The 16,592-nt window shown below is 42.3% G+C and overlaps 3 protein-coding genes across 3 annotated transcripts in view; 2 read left to right on the forward strand and 1 right to left on the reverse strand.

Moving 5' to 3' along the window:
• LOC131889366 (probable DNA-directed RNA polymerases I and III subunit RPAC2) overlaps nt 1–283 on the forward strand; it is a 465-nt gene extending 182 nt beyond the window's left edge. The window contains exon 2 of the mRNA XM_059238452.1: nt 36–283. Coding sequence (XP_059094435.1) covers nt 36–283 — 248 coding nt within the window. The remainder of the gene's footprint in view (nt 1–35) is intronic.
• On the forward strand, nt 135–965 carry LOC131888036 (methyltransferase N6AMT1-like). The gene has a single exon (XM_059236814.1). The coding sequence runs from the start codon at nt 286–288 to the stop codon at nt 931–933; it is 648 nt and encodes a 215-aa protein (XP_059092797.1). The 5' UTR covers nt 135–285; the 3' UTR covers nt 934–965.
• A 60-nt stretch (nt 966–1,025) lies between these two features.
• On the reverse strand, nt 1,026–3,825 carry LOC131888033 (uncharacterized). The gene has a single exon (XM_059236810.1). It carries the CDS (start codon nt 3,489–3,491, stop codon nt 1,140–1,142), a length of 2,352 nt encoding a protein of 783 aa, XP_059092793.1. The 5' UTR covers nt 3,492–3,825; the 3' UTR covers nt 1,026–1,139.
• Nucleotides 3,826–16,592: the final 12,767 nt, after the last annotated feature.

Raw genomic sequence — 16,592 nt, forward strand, 5'->3', positions numbered from 1 at the left:
TCAATCCGAAAACTGTCGTACTTTTATTTTCAAAGGCGAGAGCCACACCTTAGGCAATGCTTTGAAGAATGTCATTCTGCAAAATCCGGCCGTGACCTTCTGCGGTTACTCCATTCCTCATCCCGCTGAAGATCAGATGTTTCTCCGAATCCAAACTGTGGACGATGTGCCGGCTCAAGATGTGTTGAAAAAAGGTTTGCAAGATCTCAAGATCATTTGCGGCATGACGCGTCAGACCTTTAATCAAGAGATGAAGAAGTTTGAAGCCAAATCTCAACGATAACCATGATCCGCACACCTAATCTCTCCCATTTGACTCGGTCGGATTACGACCATGTGTATGAACCCGCTGAAGACTCCTTTTTGTTGCTCGATGCGTTGGAATCCCAATTAGATGACCTACGAGATGCTCGACCCGGAATATGTCTCGAAATCGGGTCCGGCTCCGGAATCATATCCACGGGTTTAGCCTCTGTTTTGCCTCAATGTGCCTATTTTTGTACCGATATCAATCTACAAGCCTGCCTCAAAACCCGTATAACAGGGTCCAAGAATAATGTGCACCTCGAGATTTCTCGTCAAAATGTGTGTCAAGCATTCCTTCCCCGACTTCGGGGACAAGTGGACGTGCTCTTGTGCAATCCCCCCTACGTAACCACAAGTGAATGTGAAACTGGACAAGATGACTTAGGCGCCTCTTGGGCCGGCGGGGCTCAAGGTTTGGGCTTGACTAACCGAGTCCTGGAGTTATTACCCGACCTTTTGAGCGAGTTTGGCGTGTGTTTTATGGTCTATGAACAATGCAACCGCCCCGAGGAGACATTGGCAGCCCAGGTCTCTGATCTGAATTTGAAGGCGCAATGCATTTTGAAACGCCGTTGTGGCCGCGAGTTGCTGTATGTCTACAAGTTCACGAAATTGCAGGAGAAATAAAACTTCAGATGCTGGATTCGCATTGACAAATATACTCGCTTTACGTTTACGCTCTTACTTGAACTCCCCCCACAAACATTTTCAATATTGGCTCAATCAAAAGTAGCCCTTCATATTATCCAATCTTACAATAATACACTTCTTTTTCGAGTAGCACAATGCAGGAAATTAAACTGGCACACTGTAACCCAGGCGCTAGGTTATTTTCAAAAGAAAATGTGCGGAAAGTTTTGAAGGGTCTGCTGGTTTGAGGAAGGCGGAGTTTGAATCATACCATATGGATTCACATCGCTCACAACCACATGGTGATGATTCGAATTTAGAATTACAGGATGCGAGAGAGAGTGCGACGAGCTAACCGTTTCCAAAGCCGACAAATCGAGTGTCGTGGTCACGGTGGAATTGCCCATTGACATGGTCGACGAGGAGAGGATCGGTTCCTCCCAAACGGCCGTGGATAGATTGGGTAGTGTGTGTTTTTCCACTACTGGCTGACACAACGTCTGTTGAACGGTTGGGTGCTTGAAGTGGGACGCGGCGGAGGCCACCTTGCTGTCTTGATAAATGAGATGGGCATTGTTCGTGCCCATGTTGAACGTCACTGGCTCCTCTGTGACGGACGACGTGAAATGCTCTGGATGCAAGTTACCGCCATCCGAAGTATTGATGACGATGGTGGTTGTGGTTGTTGGTGCGGTCGATGAGGAGATAAACACTTCTGAAGTGGAGCCATTTGCCTTGGGGATCAAGTTCGTGCTTTTCTGGGATGTTGTTTGAAACATTTTCTGAGGCACACTGGTTGCAGGTTTAGAGGTTGTAGTTAACGAGGATTTGGTTGTACTTGAGATGGGCTGAGCGAGTGACATACTCGGACCCCTACTCGTGATCCCTTTTTCCATTTCGTATTGTTTAGCAACTTTGGCCTTAGGTTTATAGTGGGTCTTTTGATGAGCATTTCCCGCATTTGCACTAGCCCCAGGTCTCGCGGGTAGACCTGGGTCATCGGCTAAAGGGGAAGGCGCCGTTTTGTTGGCCTTTGCTTTTGAAATGTCTTCCAGTTTGCTTGATGACATTGCCTTTGAGCTAGTCGGAGCAAATGCGGTTGAATTGCTGGCTTGTGCCGCTGCTCCTTCGGCTTTCTTGGCCCGTGCCAGTTTGCGTTGCATTTTTATGCACGACGGCGTTTTTCGATGTCGTGCTACATCTCGAGGATGAGGCAATACAGTGCCACAAAACTCACAACTTTGTTGAACATCAGGCACCCGTGTTGTTTTCTTGGTCGGAGGTATCTTGGACTTGCTAGTATTGGGCGAAGGACCTCCAAACTGAGCCTTGGCGTTTAGGGCTGCTTTGGCTTTTCTTTCTTGAGCTTTCTTAGACTTCTTGAGATCATTTTCCAACGATTTCAGCACTTCCTCGTCTACGATATTGCGATGAAGCCGTTTGATGTGGTCCACAAACTCTTGCTTGGTGTTAGTGATATCTTGGCAGATCTCGCACTGGTAGGGCCCAATGCTTGGAAATATCTCTTCCTCATCCGCGCTTTCATCTTCATCCACTTCGACAAGAGAATCATTTGCTTTACCGTTTTCTCCAACGTAGTAGTAGCTACCTTTCGGACCGATCTTCTTCTTTCTCTTCTTCTCGGCTGGAGGTGCGCTCGCTGGTTTGGAGGTGGTTTTGGGTCGTTTGTTGTTGGGCTGATACATGTCCGGAGAGATTGGCCGTTTATTAGCTACTGCAGACTTTGGAGGTCTACCTCTAGGCCTTGGTGCGGGTGGAACCGGCCTTGGGGTTTGAACTGGGGCTGGAGTTGGTACAGATTCTTCGGGTTCTTCAAAGTCCTCAGTATAGACGTAACCTTTGGCAAGTGGCTTCCGGACACGCCCATAAGCAGATACTGTTCCACCTTCGGGCTTGGCATGTGGCACCGTTGCCGGTTCGGCGGGTACGAATCTAGAACCACTCTGACTAATAGGTTTCGTAGCGACACCTTTCTTTGCGGGCATGGGTGGCATGGGTCTTGGCGGAATGGTCGACTTCTTCTTCCGGTACGAAATGGTACCAAGAGGTGAACGCAAAGCTTGATCCGCGAGGATTTTATCGTTCTCAGAAATAATAATGGCAGAGTTCGCCCGGCCGTTGGTCATGGACACAGCCTTTTGCCTGGCTTCAAAAGAAAAATCAGATCCTATTGCGCGAGGCTGGACCAAAGGCGGCACAGGTAAATCCATGGCCTCAATTGCCTTCTTATCTTCAATAGATTTACCCAGAATCATAGCGTCCGAAATACGATTACTCTTCAGCTTCAGAATAGCCTTCATGCATCGATCTCGAAAATTGAGCGAATCGAAGGCCCCTTGATAGCAATCCGTACATATCTTCGTGGGTAACGACGCATTTGAAGTCAAGGAGAGATAGTGCAAAAGAAAAGAACGAAGTTTGGCGTTGAGTTGAACCGATTCGTCCACCAGTTGCGAGCAAAGGCCGCAGACCTTGAAATTGTCCTCTTCAGACGCCTTGTCCATCTTATCCAATGTCTTGCGGTCCGGGGGCATGATCAAAGCAACGATGGGCCTCACCAATGGGAGATACGCCCAATTTGATCCCAAATCAACCTCGACAACGCTCTGTTTCTCTTAGCTCTTCTTCACTTCTTCTCCAATGTTGCCAATCTCGTGTTCAGCTGATTCTGCCCAAATATTAGGACAGCCCCACTCCGACTTTCCAGCCTAGTTTTCCTTGCCGATCAGAAAGGCGGGTTTTCTGTACAAAAAGTAATACGTCACTGTTATCCGTCAGGATCTACCTGGTGGGTAGGTCAAAACGAAAGGTAATCCGGAGGGCGTTCTCGGGAGCCTAGAATTGTTGCCAAGAAGGTGTGGTAGTTATTCGAGTTATTGGGTTTTTCACATCATTGTTGGCTTGCGAGTGAGCGAAAATTCTATCCAGTGGACAAGATGTCCAAATATCGCTTGAGCGATTCAGAGTGAAAATGTCAAAGTTCCCAATCAAATACGTTGACCAAAGTCAGTAAAAGACTTTTAGGCTAGGGACTTTGTACTTCTCAAGTCCATGTGTAATGATCATGATGGCAGAACCCGTGAAAAACTCCAGTACCAATGAGTTGTCATCATGTATCCAAGATGTCCACGAGCAGGGATCATCTCAAAACGATTTTGAGCGCGCCCTTTTTGTATGTTTACTCTAGTTCTGACTTCATAGGATTTTCAAAAAGAAGATAAATCAATCCTTTTTCCTCTCATTTCTTCTTGGGAATCATTGCGCAGAGCCTAGCAATGTCCAAATCTAGATCAACAAATCATCTTCGTTGTTCTCCTAATTCAACCAGTCAAGAACCTTAAGAAGAAGGTCAGGACCGTCAGGTATAAGCTGAAATACTTGGTGTGAAATTTTTGAAAGAAGAACATCAAGGATTCAAGGCTGCAACAATGGAGGTAGAAATTGTCACAAAAAATGCCCGCCAATGCTTAAAATGGGTAGCCCAAATACAATGAGATGGTTGTTGACATGCAGGGTTTGGTCAAAGCGTTGAACCTACTAGCCCTCTAGTTGAACCTATTGTGGGATTAGTCTGTTGGTGGATTGAATGTTGTTTTTACCTATTGTCTTTTGGCGGTTGATCCTTTTTTCTTATTTCACGAGCTTTTTCAAGCCGGTGCATGAAATGCAATTCCTAGTACTTTTAAAATAATATATTTATCACTTCAATTTTGTGTCATTAGCACAATGGCCGCCTCATTTACTCAGGAAGACCGGGCTTGATGGATGCTTTATTGCTACACTGCCAGCCAGTTTGGGAGATGGGACGGCCCTGTTGCAGTCAGTTTCCATAGCGTCTGCGCCGTGTCATCACTATTTCATATCATCAACAAAATCTCAAATTGGTTGTTGTAAGTTTTACTTAAGCCATTATCCCAACTTGTTAAAATAAGTACCCTCCCAATGGTCTAAGTTTAAGATACCATGAACTAGTTACTCTTTTACAATCTTCTCAAAGACTTGTTAACAGGGCATTAGTAACCAAATTACAAATAACGACATTACTTTAATTTGTTCCTCTTCTCGAAAAAGGAAGTGCAACTCCATAACTATTTAAAATGGGGTAATTATAACGTCGTTTACATCCAAATCAAAATTCACTGGACTGAAGACCTGATTCAGTCCAATTTCAAGCGAAGTAAAATCTCTCTTTGGGTTGAGTATGCTGCATCAAATTTCCAAAGCTTCTAGATTCCACAGCTTTAGTCATAGGCTTCTAACAATGAAGCTTTACTGGCTTGACAATGCCGAATACTGTTTTTCCATCATGACTTGAGCAGCATTGTTTCAAACCTTATGAAATCATTACCCCATCCAAGGTCCTAATTTTGACTCCTCAAAACATTTTGATGCAATACATTTTGAACAATTATGCCAAGATTAAATGCCAATGCTTATTATGGAAAAAGTCAATAGTCTTCAAATTTTAGGCTTTAGGAGTGTTTGAGGCCAAAAACACAATTTCTTTAGGGAAGTATGGTCTTAATGGGGCAAAACCCATAAAATATTGGTCAGCTAAATTTTAGAAAGAGTGACGAGTAATGGCATTACATTTTTTGAGTAATGGTTGTGTAATAAATTACTATTTTTGATCAAACTAACTAAGTAGAAATTTAAACCCTATAAAGGGATAACTCATTCATTTTTTTTACCAATGCCTGATGTTTTTTTGTGAAATGTGTGGGTTAAGACAAAATTATCAATTGTCCATCCCAGATATTCTAATATGTTAACATTTCTGTACATGCACTTTTATTGCTTATTCCATATTTTTTAGTGGACATTCCTCATCAATTGATAAAATGGTTCTTGTTGATTTTCTATCTATGCGTGTTTTTAGCCAGTTTTACGCAATATTTCACTGATTTGAAAGACAATTTGATTGTTTTCGATTAATTTGATGTTCATGGGTATTTCATTTATTCTTCTGACTTTCAAAATTAAATCAGAAAGATTTAGTATTTGGACGGCGTTGTATATCAAGGAGATCATAATTTAATTAAAAACGCTTTAATGTACTATGTAGTAGGGATAATCTTGTTTTATTGATACTAGAGTTACTGTCTTGATTCAACGCAATGGCCTAAGTTGGCGGTGAGGGGGAAAGCCGTGCCGTTTCCTCTCCTTAGGTTCCCTGGGTAAAGGTAAATGATGAAATTCTGGTTATTGCAGAGTAGAGGATGGGCCAGATTGAACAGATCTTTTGTCAGCTCCCGTTATTGATGGCATTGTGCCGGGAGCCAGACAAACGTGTGTGACACCTTGTGTCCGGACATCACCTCCGGAAAGGTCAGGTTCCCAACACTGTTTGACATTAACCTTACCAGCCCAATGGTGAGGGGCTCGGTTTCGCATAGGAGATGTCAAGTATAGGAAATTCAAGGAAAAATGTCGTCCGGCACCCTGATTTTGGGCTTTTGTGGAGAGAGAACTAAGACAAACATTACAGTTAAGTCACACCATTCGCCCATTGAATTTTCAATAATCGAGTGGTTTTGAGCAAGTTGTGGTACAAAACCCTACTAAATGAGCATGTTTGGTGTTAATCAGTGAACGCACTATCAAATTGGCTCAATACCACAATGCTAATTGCCTAGACAAGCATGTAAAATGGAATAAATGTCAAAATGTAGTGCATGCACAGTGCGGTTTGGCTGGGCATGTTGCCTTTGATTTTACTCCATGGAATAACGTCAGTTGTCCATGAACGCGTTTACTTGACGAGCTCTATAGAAAATGAGTCCATGCATTGTTGGCATATTGGGGCACGCACAGGTGTCGTTTGAGAAATTTGGTGATTGTGGCATTGGCGGATTTGGCGGAGTTTGGGAGCCACAGGTGAAGGCCGTAGAGGAAAATTGGAGTGATGTAGGGCCGGAAGAGTTTTGAAGACTATTGGAAAGGGTAGATTCTTGATGGGTAGTCTATTTCAAATGCATCCGATCCTGGCCCTGGCCATGGTGATTGCAGAGTTCAGGTGATTGGTGAAGGACACAACATTCAACAGCGTTCAAGGTTGGATCTATTGAAGGAGCTTTTGATGCCGGTTCTTCAATAGGCCCAAACGGCTTGGATGCCCCTGTTGACCAAAAAACACAAGAAAAGAATCCAGACTGCTCAAAATAGGTCAGTGAGGATTATGTTTGGATGCAAGGGTACCACACATTCAGTGCCTTTATTTACAGGGTGACAACAATGACTTAGGCCCCTTTGAAATGGCTTTAACTCTTCATCTATGGGGACGTTTAGGCAAGCTCTGGCAGGTTCCTTTGTTTGCTGGTACCAGAGTCAGTGATGCAAGTTTGGGGCTTCCAACACGTTTTTGACAAGCTGACCCTTTTTCGCATTGCTATATGAGGAAAGGTCAGCTTCGATAAAACCAGTTTGAAACGCCAATTTTGCATCACTGGCATTGGCAGGCAAGTTTGTTTGCTGGTACCAGCGCTTGCCTAAATGTCCGAATGAGATTTTAGAGGTGACTCTGTTATGTTAAATCATTAATTGTACCCCTGCTACAATTCACATCAAAAGTTTATTCAACGTATCCACCTCTGGCAGAAATTACAGCCTTCACACGTTTTCGCGCTGCAGTACAAGAAGCATGTATGGTTTCCTCGTCAACATTTTCCCATTCTGTCAATAAGGCTGCCTTGAGATCTTCAATGTTTTTTACAACCATACCCAACATTCTTCTCCAGAATTGACTAAATACAAAAGTTGATTACATTGAGATTTGGAGAGGACAAAGGCCACATTGTCTTGTCTCAAGAGTGCTCAAATTTGTCCTCACACCAGCTCTGAATGAGTTTTGCTGTGTGGGAGGGTGCACCATCCTGCTGGAAACAGTAGGAACCCGTCCATTGTTGAGCCTGGATCCAGGGAAGCACCTAGAGGCTAACATGTCCAAGTAAATGTGCTAGTTAACTTTAATACCCTTTGGAATGAAGACCAAAGAGGTTTTCTTGTCGCAATCAGTTACACCAGCCCACATCATTACAGATGCTGGTTTTTGCCGCCTGAATATTGTTCTCTCTTTCACAGGAACACTCTGAATGTTCCTGGCCAAAATCCGATTATTTTGATTGTTGAAAGCAGTTCAACAGTGAAAAAGCTTTTCATTTGTCCAAATCACAGAAATGTCCGTGCCCTCTTGAAACCACTTCTTGAGTTTTCTTGCTCTGGAGAGCCTCTTCTGGATAACAATTGAACTCAAGATCTGTCTCTTTTGCATATAGTAGGCAGTCATGTGCAAGTCCTCTTTGACCACCTTTCGCATAACTTCCCGGTTCACACCTGCCTGGTGAGCCATTTGTCGAATGGACCTCTTGCTGTTTCAACAAATTTCATTCTGGTGGTTTTTACTAGTTTTGGTGTCCTCACCGACCTGGGACGACCAGATTTTGGCCTGTTCTCAACACTGTTGAACTGTTTGAACCTTTTAATAGTATATGACACAGTTGATTTTGACACTTTCATGACTTCCAAAGTCTTTGCAATCTTCCTGCAACTGTGGCCTTCCTTATAAAGTTTTATGATGGCTTCACGTTTTTCTATTTTGCGACAAATCTAGACACTATACAATCACAAAGTCAACAATTAGAGGTAACTGGATGATATCCTTTTTGCATATGGCGGGAAATTTGAATGATGGAGTTGCATTTGAAGCTACTTTTGGATGCCCTAAAACATATTTGTCACCCTGTAAGCAGGCACGAACATTGCTTTTGGACGATAGCTTGAAAACTGCTCAATAAAAGATGATAAATGATGCGCTCTGTGGACAAGGCTCACATCTTAGCTTCGCTCAGCTCAGGTCAGCTTCGATAAAACCAGTTTGAAACGCCAATTTTGCATCACTGGCATTGGCAGGCAAGTTTGTTTGCTGGTACCAGCGCTTGCCTAAATGTCCGAATTGAGATTTTAGAGGTGACTCTGTTATGTTAAATCATTAATTGTATACCCTGCTACAATTCACATCAAAAGTTTATTCAACGTATCCACCTCTGGCAGAAATTACAGCCTTCACACGTTTTCGCGCTGCAGTACAAGAAGCATGTATGGTTTCCTCGTCAACATTTTCCCATTCTGTCAATAAGGCTGCCTTGAGATCTTCAATGTTTTTATACAACCATACCCCAACATTCTTCTCCAGAATTGACTAAATACAAAAGTTGATTACATTGAGATTTGGAGAGGAACAAGGCCACATTGTCTTGTCTCAAGAGTGCTCAAATTTGTCCTCACACCAGCTCTGAATGAGTTTTGCTGTGTTGGAGGGTGCACCATCCTGCTGGAAACAGTAGGAACCCGTCCAATTGTTGAGCCTGGATCCAGGGAAGCACCTTAGAGGCTAACATGTCCAAGTAAATGTGCTAGTTAACTTTAATACCCTTTGGAATGAAGACCAAAGAGTTTTCTTGTCGCAATCATTACACCAGCCCACATCATTACAGATGCTGGTTTTTGCCCGCTGAATATTGTTCTCTCTTTCACAGGAACACTCTGAATGTTCCTGGCCAAAATCATATTATTTGATTGTTGAAAGCAGCTTCAACAGTGAAAAGCTTTTCATTTGTCCAAATCACAGAAATGTCCGTGCCCTCTTGAAACCACTTCTTGAGTTTTCTTGCTCTGGAGGCCTCTTCTGGATAACATTGAACTCAAGATCTGTCTCTTTTGCATATAGTAGGCAGTCATGTGCAAGTCCTCTTTGACCACCTTTCGCATAACTTGGTTCACACCTGCCTGGTGAGCCATTTGTCGAATGGACCTCTTGCTTTTCAACAAATTTCATTCTGGTGGTTTTTACTAGTTTTGGTGTCCTCACCCGACTGGGACGACCAGATTTTGGCCTGTTCTCAACACTGTTGAACTGTTGAACCTTTTAATAGTATATGACACAGTTGATTTTGACACTTTCATGACTTCCAAAGTCTTTGCAATCTTCCTGCAACTGTGGCCTTCCTTATAAAGTTTTATGATGGCTTCACGTTTTTCTATTTTGCGACAAATCTAGACACTATACAAATCACAAAGTCAACAATTAGAGGTAACTGGATGATATCCTTTTGCATATGGCGGGAAATTTGAATGATGGAGTTGCATTTGAAGCTACTTTTGGATGCCCTAAAACATAGTTGTCACCCTGTAAGCAGGCACGAACATTGCTTTTGGACGATAGCTTGAAAACTGCTCAATAAAAGATGATAAATGATGCGCTCTGTGGACAAGGCTCACATTTAGCTTCGCTCAGCTCAGGTCAGCTTCGATAAAACCAGTTTGAAACGCCAATTTTGCATCACTGGCATTGGCAGGCAAGTTTGTTTGCTGGTACCAGCGCTTGCCTAAATGTCCGAATTGAGATTTTAGAGGTGACTCTGTTATGTTAAATCATTATATTATATACCCTGCTACAATTCACATCAAAAGTTTATTCAACGTATCCACCTCTGGCAGAAATTACAGCCTTCACACGTTTTCGCGCTGCAGTACAAGAAGCATGTATGGTTTCCTCGTCAACATTTTCCCATTCTGTCAATAAGGCTGCCTTGAGATCTTCAATGTTTTTTTATCAACCATACCCCAACATTCTTCTCCAGAATTGACTAAATACAAAGTTCATTACATTGAGATTTGGAGAGGAACAAGGCCACATTGTCTTGTCTCAAGAGTGCTCAAATTTGTCCTCGCACCAGCTCTGAATGAGTTTTGCCGTGTGGGAGGGTGCACCATCCTGCTGGAAACAGTAGGAACCCGTCCATTGTTGAGCCTGTAAGCAGGCACGAACATTGCTTTTGGACGATAGCTTGAAAACTGCTCAATAAAAGATGATAAATGATGCGCTCTGTGGACAAGGCTCACATCTTATTAAAAAAGTGGTGATCACTAACAAAAGCCCTCAACAAGGTTGAACCAGGATGCAATTTGCTTATTTTGCACATGTGTTTTGCACAAGGCTTGCACCACCTTCAACAAGTACGGGTTGCTAACAAAGGAAATAAGATTGAAGGAATATGAAACTACATCTATGCTCGTAAATTGTGAGGTATGTCACTATAATGCTAAGTCAAAACAAGTCTCTGGCAATAATCATTTTGCAATTCCACGGCTGAATCAGCCAAGAGAACCAGGTCGTCTGTATATTGGAGATATTGAACCATAAAATGGTTTATGGAGGGACCTTGATGTGTGAGGGCTTTGGTCTGGTCAGATACATAAAGATTGGAAGGAATTGGCGATGGGGAATCCCCTTGCGGAAGACCAATATAGAAGTGAAGTTGCAGGAGGATATGTCTTCACCAGAGCAAATTGAGCATCTGAGTCCCGCATAGAAGTTGGTCAGCAGGAATGTTTGAGTGCACAATTTCATAGAGGAGAGAGCTGCCGTGGTGGTTGAGCGGCTTCTCCGGAAACCGAATTGGTATTCGTGAAGGAGATCCCTATCCTCAGCCATTCCGGAGAAGCGGGCAGCTAGGAGGGTGGACATCATCTTCAAGAGAGGTTTCTCCCAAGCCATGGTCCAATGGTTGTTTGGAATGTCCATGGGCCACTTCTTATGGATGAAGATGTTGGCTGACTCCATCCACGATGGTGGTGGGAAGAAGGAAGAATGGAGGCCGAAGAAATCTTGGAGGAGTGGCTGCGCTTGGGTCTGGAGAAGGGAAAGTTGGAAGGGAGAAATACCCAATGTTGATGGGGCTTTGCTCTTCATCTTCTTGAAGGCCACGTCCGTCTTGGGTTCCGTGAAGGGTTGCAAAAGGGGATGGTGTTCCTCTAGGCATCCCTGGACCTTCTCCACTACTGTTTACGATGTTGATGCAAACAGTTCTTGACAGTGGAGGAGAAATTTACTCACGGGAATCTCTAAGTAGGTGTCGGACTTTTTGGTACGTTTGTACAAGCCCGCCATCCTGGAAGAGGCCGAGGAAGAGAGCAGGTTCTCCACTTCCAACCTTTGGTGGGCTGACTCAGAGCTCCTCAGAGAGTTTTCATTTGCAATTCTTGATATTGCATATTGCTGCCAAGTCTCTGGTGTTTGGTTCGTTTTGACATTTTGCAGATTTTTGGAGCATTTGAGCCCTCAGTTCTTGATGGTATGGTCGTTACATGTCTTCCATTTTTTGGGTCAGCTGCCATTCTCGCGACATGTAGCTGCTTTAAGTAAAAACGTTGCCGGAACTTGTAATAACAAATATTGGTAGTCGTGATGGCATGAGATGCGCGACCCTGCGTTGTATTTTGTCTGGCGTGACTTCGAATCTCGATGCGCGGAATCTTTTTTTTTTCATTGCAGAATTAAGGTCTAATCTGCCGCTGTTTTCGGGGCCCTTGCAACCGAGCTGCCGAGGTCAGGTCAGGTTAGGTTAGGTTTTATTCTCTTCTCGAAGGACCAAAATATCAGCTGACCAAAAAACGGAAGATGTGCAACGGCCATACTTTCGATGGTAGTTGTTGCTTTACTTCTTCTAGTCTGACGGGTTAATTTCCAAAATACTGCAATGAGGTGTCATCAGCCAACATGAAGCTTTGGAAGCCACGCGCCTCTGGTATATCGTTGATATATATCAAAGAGAGAAAAGAGTCTGTTGGCAGAGCACTAGTCGTTCCGCAATAAAAGGAACGGGTTACATTTGCAATTACTTTGGCCAAAAAAGTAATCGTCACACAACCGTTACTCTTCAAAAAAATCTTTTACTAAGATTTTAGATGACCAATATTTCAGGTTTTTTGCCTCATCATGACCATCCTTTGCTAAATAAATGGTTTTATACTTGATTCAGACAGTCCTAAACTTTAAAGTTTTCCTGCCAACATGTTTTGCTACTGAGCATGAAGGATACTGTTTATTTACTTCGCATTATTGAGCTGAAATCCAACCTTCTTGCTAACAATTGTGCCATTTTGACTCCAATATTGAAAATCAAAATTAATCGATGTGCTGTGTATACGTATGTCATGACATTTTCTTATGAGCTCAATCAACTAACGATTGAGAGAAAAAAGTCATGGATGGATATGGGGAGAATTGAGAAATTTGGTGCAACAAACTCACGCGAAATGAAGATTTCGCTCTAAATCAGATCTTTAAGTTCAACAGAATTTAAATAAGAAGATATAAACAATAAAGCATTGTAAATATAGGAGGACATGGAGCCACAAACACATTCATTGTTGTTAAAAGCAAGCACAATTTTCACCCCTTTGCTTCCTTATTTAGGATACATGGAAGTACAGAAAAATGAAAATTCAAGATTTTAGATCTGTTATAAAGATTGCCTAAAAGCTTCAGGATTCTGCAGCTGCCAAGAGAGAAACGAAAAATTAAATGCCACTCTGGAGCGAGAAAAAAGGAACGAATAAAGAGTGTTTTTTTGTGTCGTTACAATTACAGCATTTCAAAATGTAATGGAATTACTACTATGTCATTTTGTTACTACTGCCCTGTCGGTTGGCAGACCTGACACCACCAATTTCTACAAATTGAATTCTGTGAAAGAGGTAGTTTTGAAACCACGTTTGTGAGCCATTCCGAAAACCACAATTGCTAGGCTTATTAGCCTATAATTATCGGCCAAAGAATTGTCACCTGCCTTGAAAAGGGGGATTACTTTGGCCGTTTTCCATTCTTCTGGAATGCAGCCAGAAACAAAGATATATTTTCAAGCTTTGTCAGTTGTACAATTAGTGCTTGCGCTATAGGTTTCAGAATGATATTACACCTATTACATACTTCATCTATTTTGCCTCTAAACTTTTCATCACCGAATTCACCTCATTACACTTCACCCAATTGAAAAAAAATCCGGGTTTTTTATTTTGTAGCACAAACATCATTTTTTTATCAGGAATAGCTATTTACACTACAGTGGGGGACTTCTTTGCGTGGAGTTTATTATATTGAAGTTTGAAGAAAGTGGACAAGTTCAAGACACTTTGAAGCGTTCGCTATTTCATGCCGTCGAGTTTGAAGAGAAGAGCAAGGGCTTGACAGAGCTTCTCTTCACAGGAGAGGGTATGAAATGGCACGCAAAGCAAACCAAACGCCGCCATTAGAAATCTTTTTTTATGGTGCTGTGTTCACGAGTGGCCGGAATCTAAGTTTCAAGCCACTCGTGAAGAAAATAGACATTCTCTAACGTCAAATATGGCTTCTAATGGTTTCCAGGAAAAATCATGTCCTATGGCTCATCGGCTTTCCCTCCTCGTCAGAGAGGGAACAGTCAGGGAGCCCATGTTGAAGTTTTCTCATGAGTCAAAAACCTTGGTGTTCCTTTTCAGGATGTGCAAAAAGTGAATATAGATGTGGCCAATTATGCAAATAAAAGTACGTTAAAAGTTATCTATAGTGCAAAAAAACATGCAGAAAACCGTTCAAAAGGGTAATTCTTGTTGAAATCACAAGGGGAGGAAAGGATTAGGAGCCAGACACAGGCCCAACAAAGGAGCAAAGTTTGCAATTGATTTGTCAAACTCTGGCTTACTGCTTTGAAAGATGTTGATCTATGCCTCGTAGAACCTGGTCAGCACCATTTTCGACAATTAATGAGGTAGTTGGACATTGGCCCATTCATTTGCACAATTCACGTGAAAAAAAGATAAATTCTTCAGCTGAAACTAGAGAAAAATGCCCCATGTCGATATCAAGCTTAATCTTGAGAGATGGGTATGAAGGCTAATGCTTTGCCAGAATGCTGTACTCTGCAGTTTGAGCGAAAGAGGGGGCTGTTTTGTCAATTTTCCCCAGCAGTTGAAGAGGCAGATGCACAAATGTACAACGCTAAACAAATAAGAGAAAAAATCCTTAAAACAAAATTTCTTTGTCTTACAAAATTCTAGAGAAAGGTTTGATAGTTCAATATGGAGTCTTGTTTTACTTGTTGTATGACCACACACCAGGTTCACCTAACTCCCTGATGAGCCCTGTGGGCCGGGTGATTTATGGAGGAGACGTGGTGCAATGGTTAGCGCAGTTTCCTTACATGAGAGAGGTCCCCTGTTTGGTTCTCTTCCTTTCTGAAGGAAACTGTCACACTCTAACCACAATCACAGACGGGAACCAAACTGATACAGACGTCACACTGCCTTCTAGAAACAATTGATGAACAAAGTGATGGCTGGTTTTGCTATCCGGGCAAGACTCAACCCTACGACTCTAACACCCAAACAAACATTCACCTACTTCAATCCATTTTTCGGAAATTTTTAGAAAATCGGCCGAAAAAATTCAATTTGGACGTTACAAAGCCTTTAACATGGCCATCCATAAACGTTAGCACCTCACCATAGAACCTTGGTCACAGTAATTTTACTACTTGAATCCTCTCAACTACCTGTTCCGTCACCTTGGCTTTTAGGCTGGCTTCCTGAGATTTGTTTACAGCCTCTAAGCATCGGACGCATCTCTTTCTTTTTTCAGCATTACCAAAGGCCATTAGCTCATCCTGGCTGCTTTCAAAAACAGCGCTATTCTACCAAAATATGTATTCTTCAGGTGTTCCTCAACCTTGTCAACCATAATGATGATGCAATCCTCTTCTTGCATCATTCTTTGATCTCTTCCATGTCAAACTCTTTGCCAATTGACATGGCCTCATAAGCAGTTTTCTTCAAATACTCGCCATTCTACAAGTTTGAAATCTTCATTCTTAAAGCAGTTCTTGAATCTCGGTCATTACTGACCAGGTCTTCAGACTCGGTCATTACTGAACAGTTCTTGAAACTTGGTCATTACTGACCAGGTCTTGTTCTTAGATGTCGAATCTACAAATGATTTCTCTCTATAATGACGACATCTGAGTTCTGGGCTCTGAAAAACTAGCCAATGTCCGGCTCGAAGTTAGAACTAGAGCTGTGCATGGGATCAGATTGATTTCAGACTTCTAGAAATGTTTACTGCGGTCTGAAGTAAAAACTTCTTGTCTCCTAAACCATTCACATTATTCCAAATAAGCACTTCATACGACCACAAGATCTTGTTGAGTATATGAATTAGGTCAAATTTTAGCCAAAAACCGCGCTAGGGAACTGAGGAGATATATCCAAAGTTATGGAGTAAACATAACAAAATTCGAATTTTGGCGTGCTCTTGGCCTCGGCTAATAGCTTGTTCACTGCCTAGATTTCTAGAAGTCCGCGGATTGACCAACAATTTTCGGATTCGATCGGATTGAGCATTTTGTTCGGATTCGGATTTGGTTCCAGATTGGGGAATGAGAAAATAAAAAGATTCAAATCCGAAATTTCAGGATAAACTAAATGTATACAAATTTGTTTTGAAAACTGTTTCTTTCAGAATTATTAAAATATTAGGGATGTCATCACTAAGGCTACAAACAGCGAAGAGAACTTCTATCTTAAAAGCAAGTTAGTAAAGGGGTCTCAATTCACTGCACGGTGTATGTAATTCACCCCTAGCAGAATTCTCCATTTGAGGACTTTACTATGGAGGAGATTCACTGGCAGAAAACATTGGTGTAGATTGGAGGCAACGAGAACCATATTGTTGTGTATTGGACTCGTGCTTGTTAGTGTTATTCTAGTCATGTACTGGGTGCGCCATAATATCATCTGCATATTGCATATTGAAATACTTAATA

The sequence above is a fragment of the Tigriopus californicus genome, chromosome 10 (genome assembly GCF_007210705.1).
Source record: "Tigriopus californicus strain San Diego chromosome 10, Tcal_SD_v2.1, whole genome shotgun sequence".
Classification (NCBI taxonomy): Eukaryota; Metazoa; Arthropoda; class Copepoda; order Harpacticoida; family Harpacticidae; genus Tigriopus; species Tigriopus californicus.

Coding starts and splice junctions, on each gene's coding strand:
- LOC131888033 (XM_059236810.1), bottom strand. CDS start 3,491: ATGCCCCCGGACCGCAAGACATTGGATAAGATGGACAAGGCGTCTGAA.
- LOC131888036 (XM_059236814.1), top strand. CDS start 286: ATGATCCGCACACCTAATCTCTCCCATTTGACTCGGTCGGATTACGAC.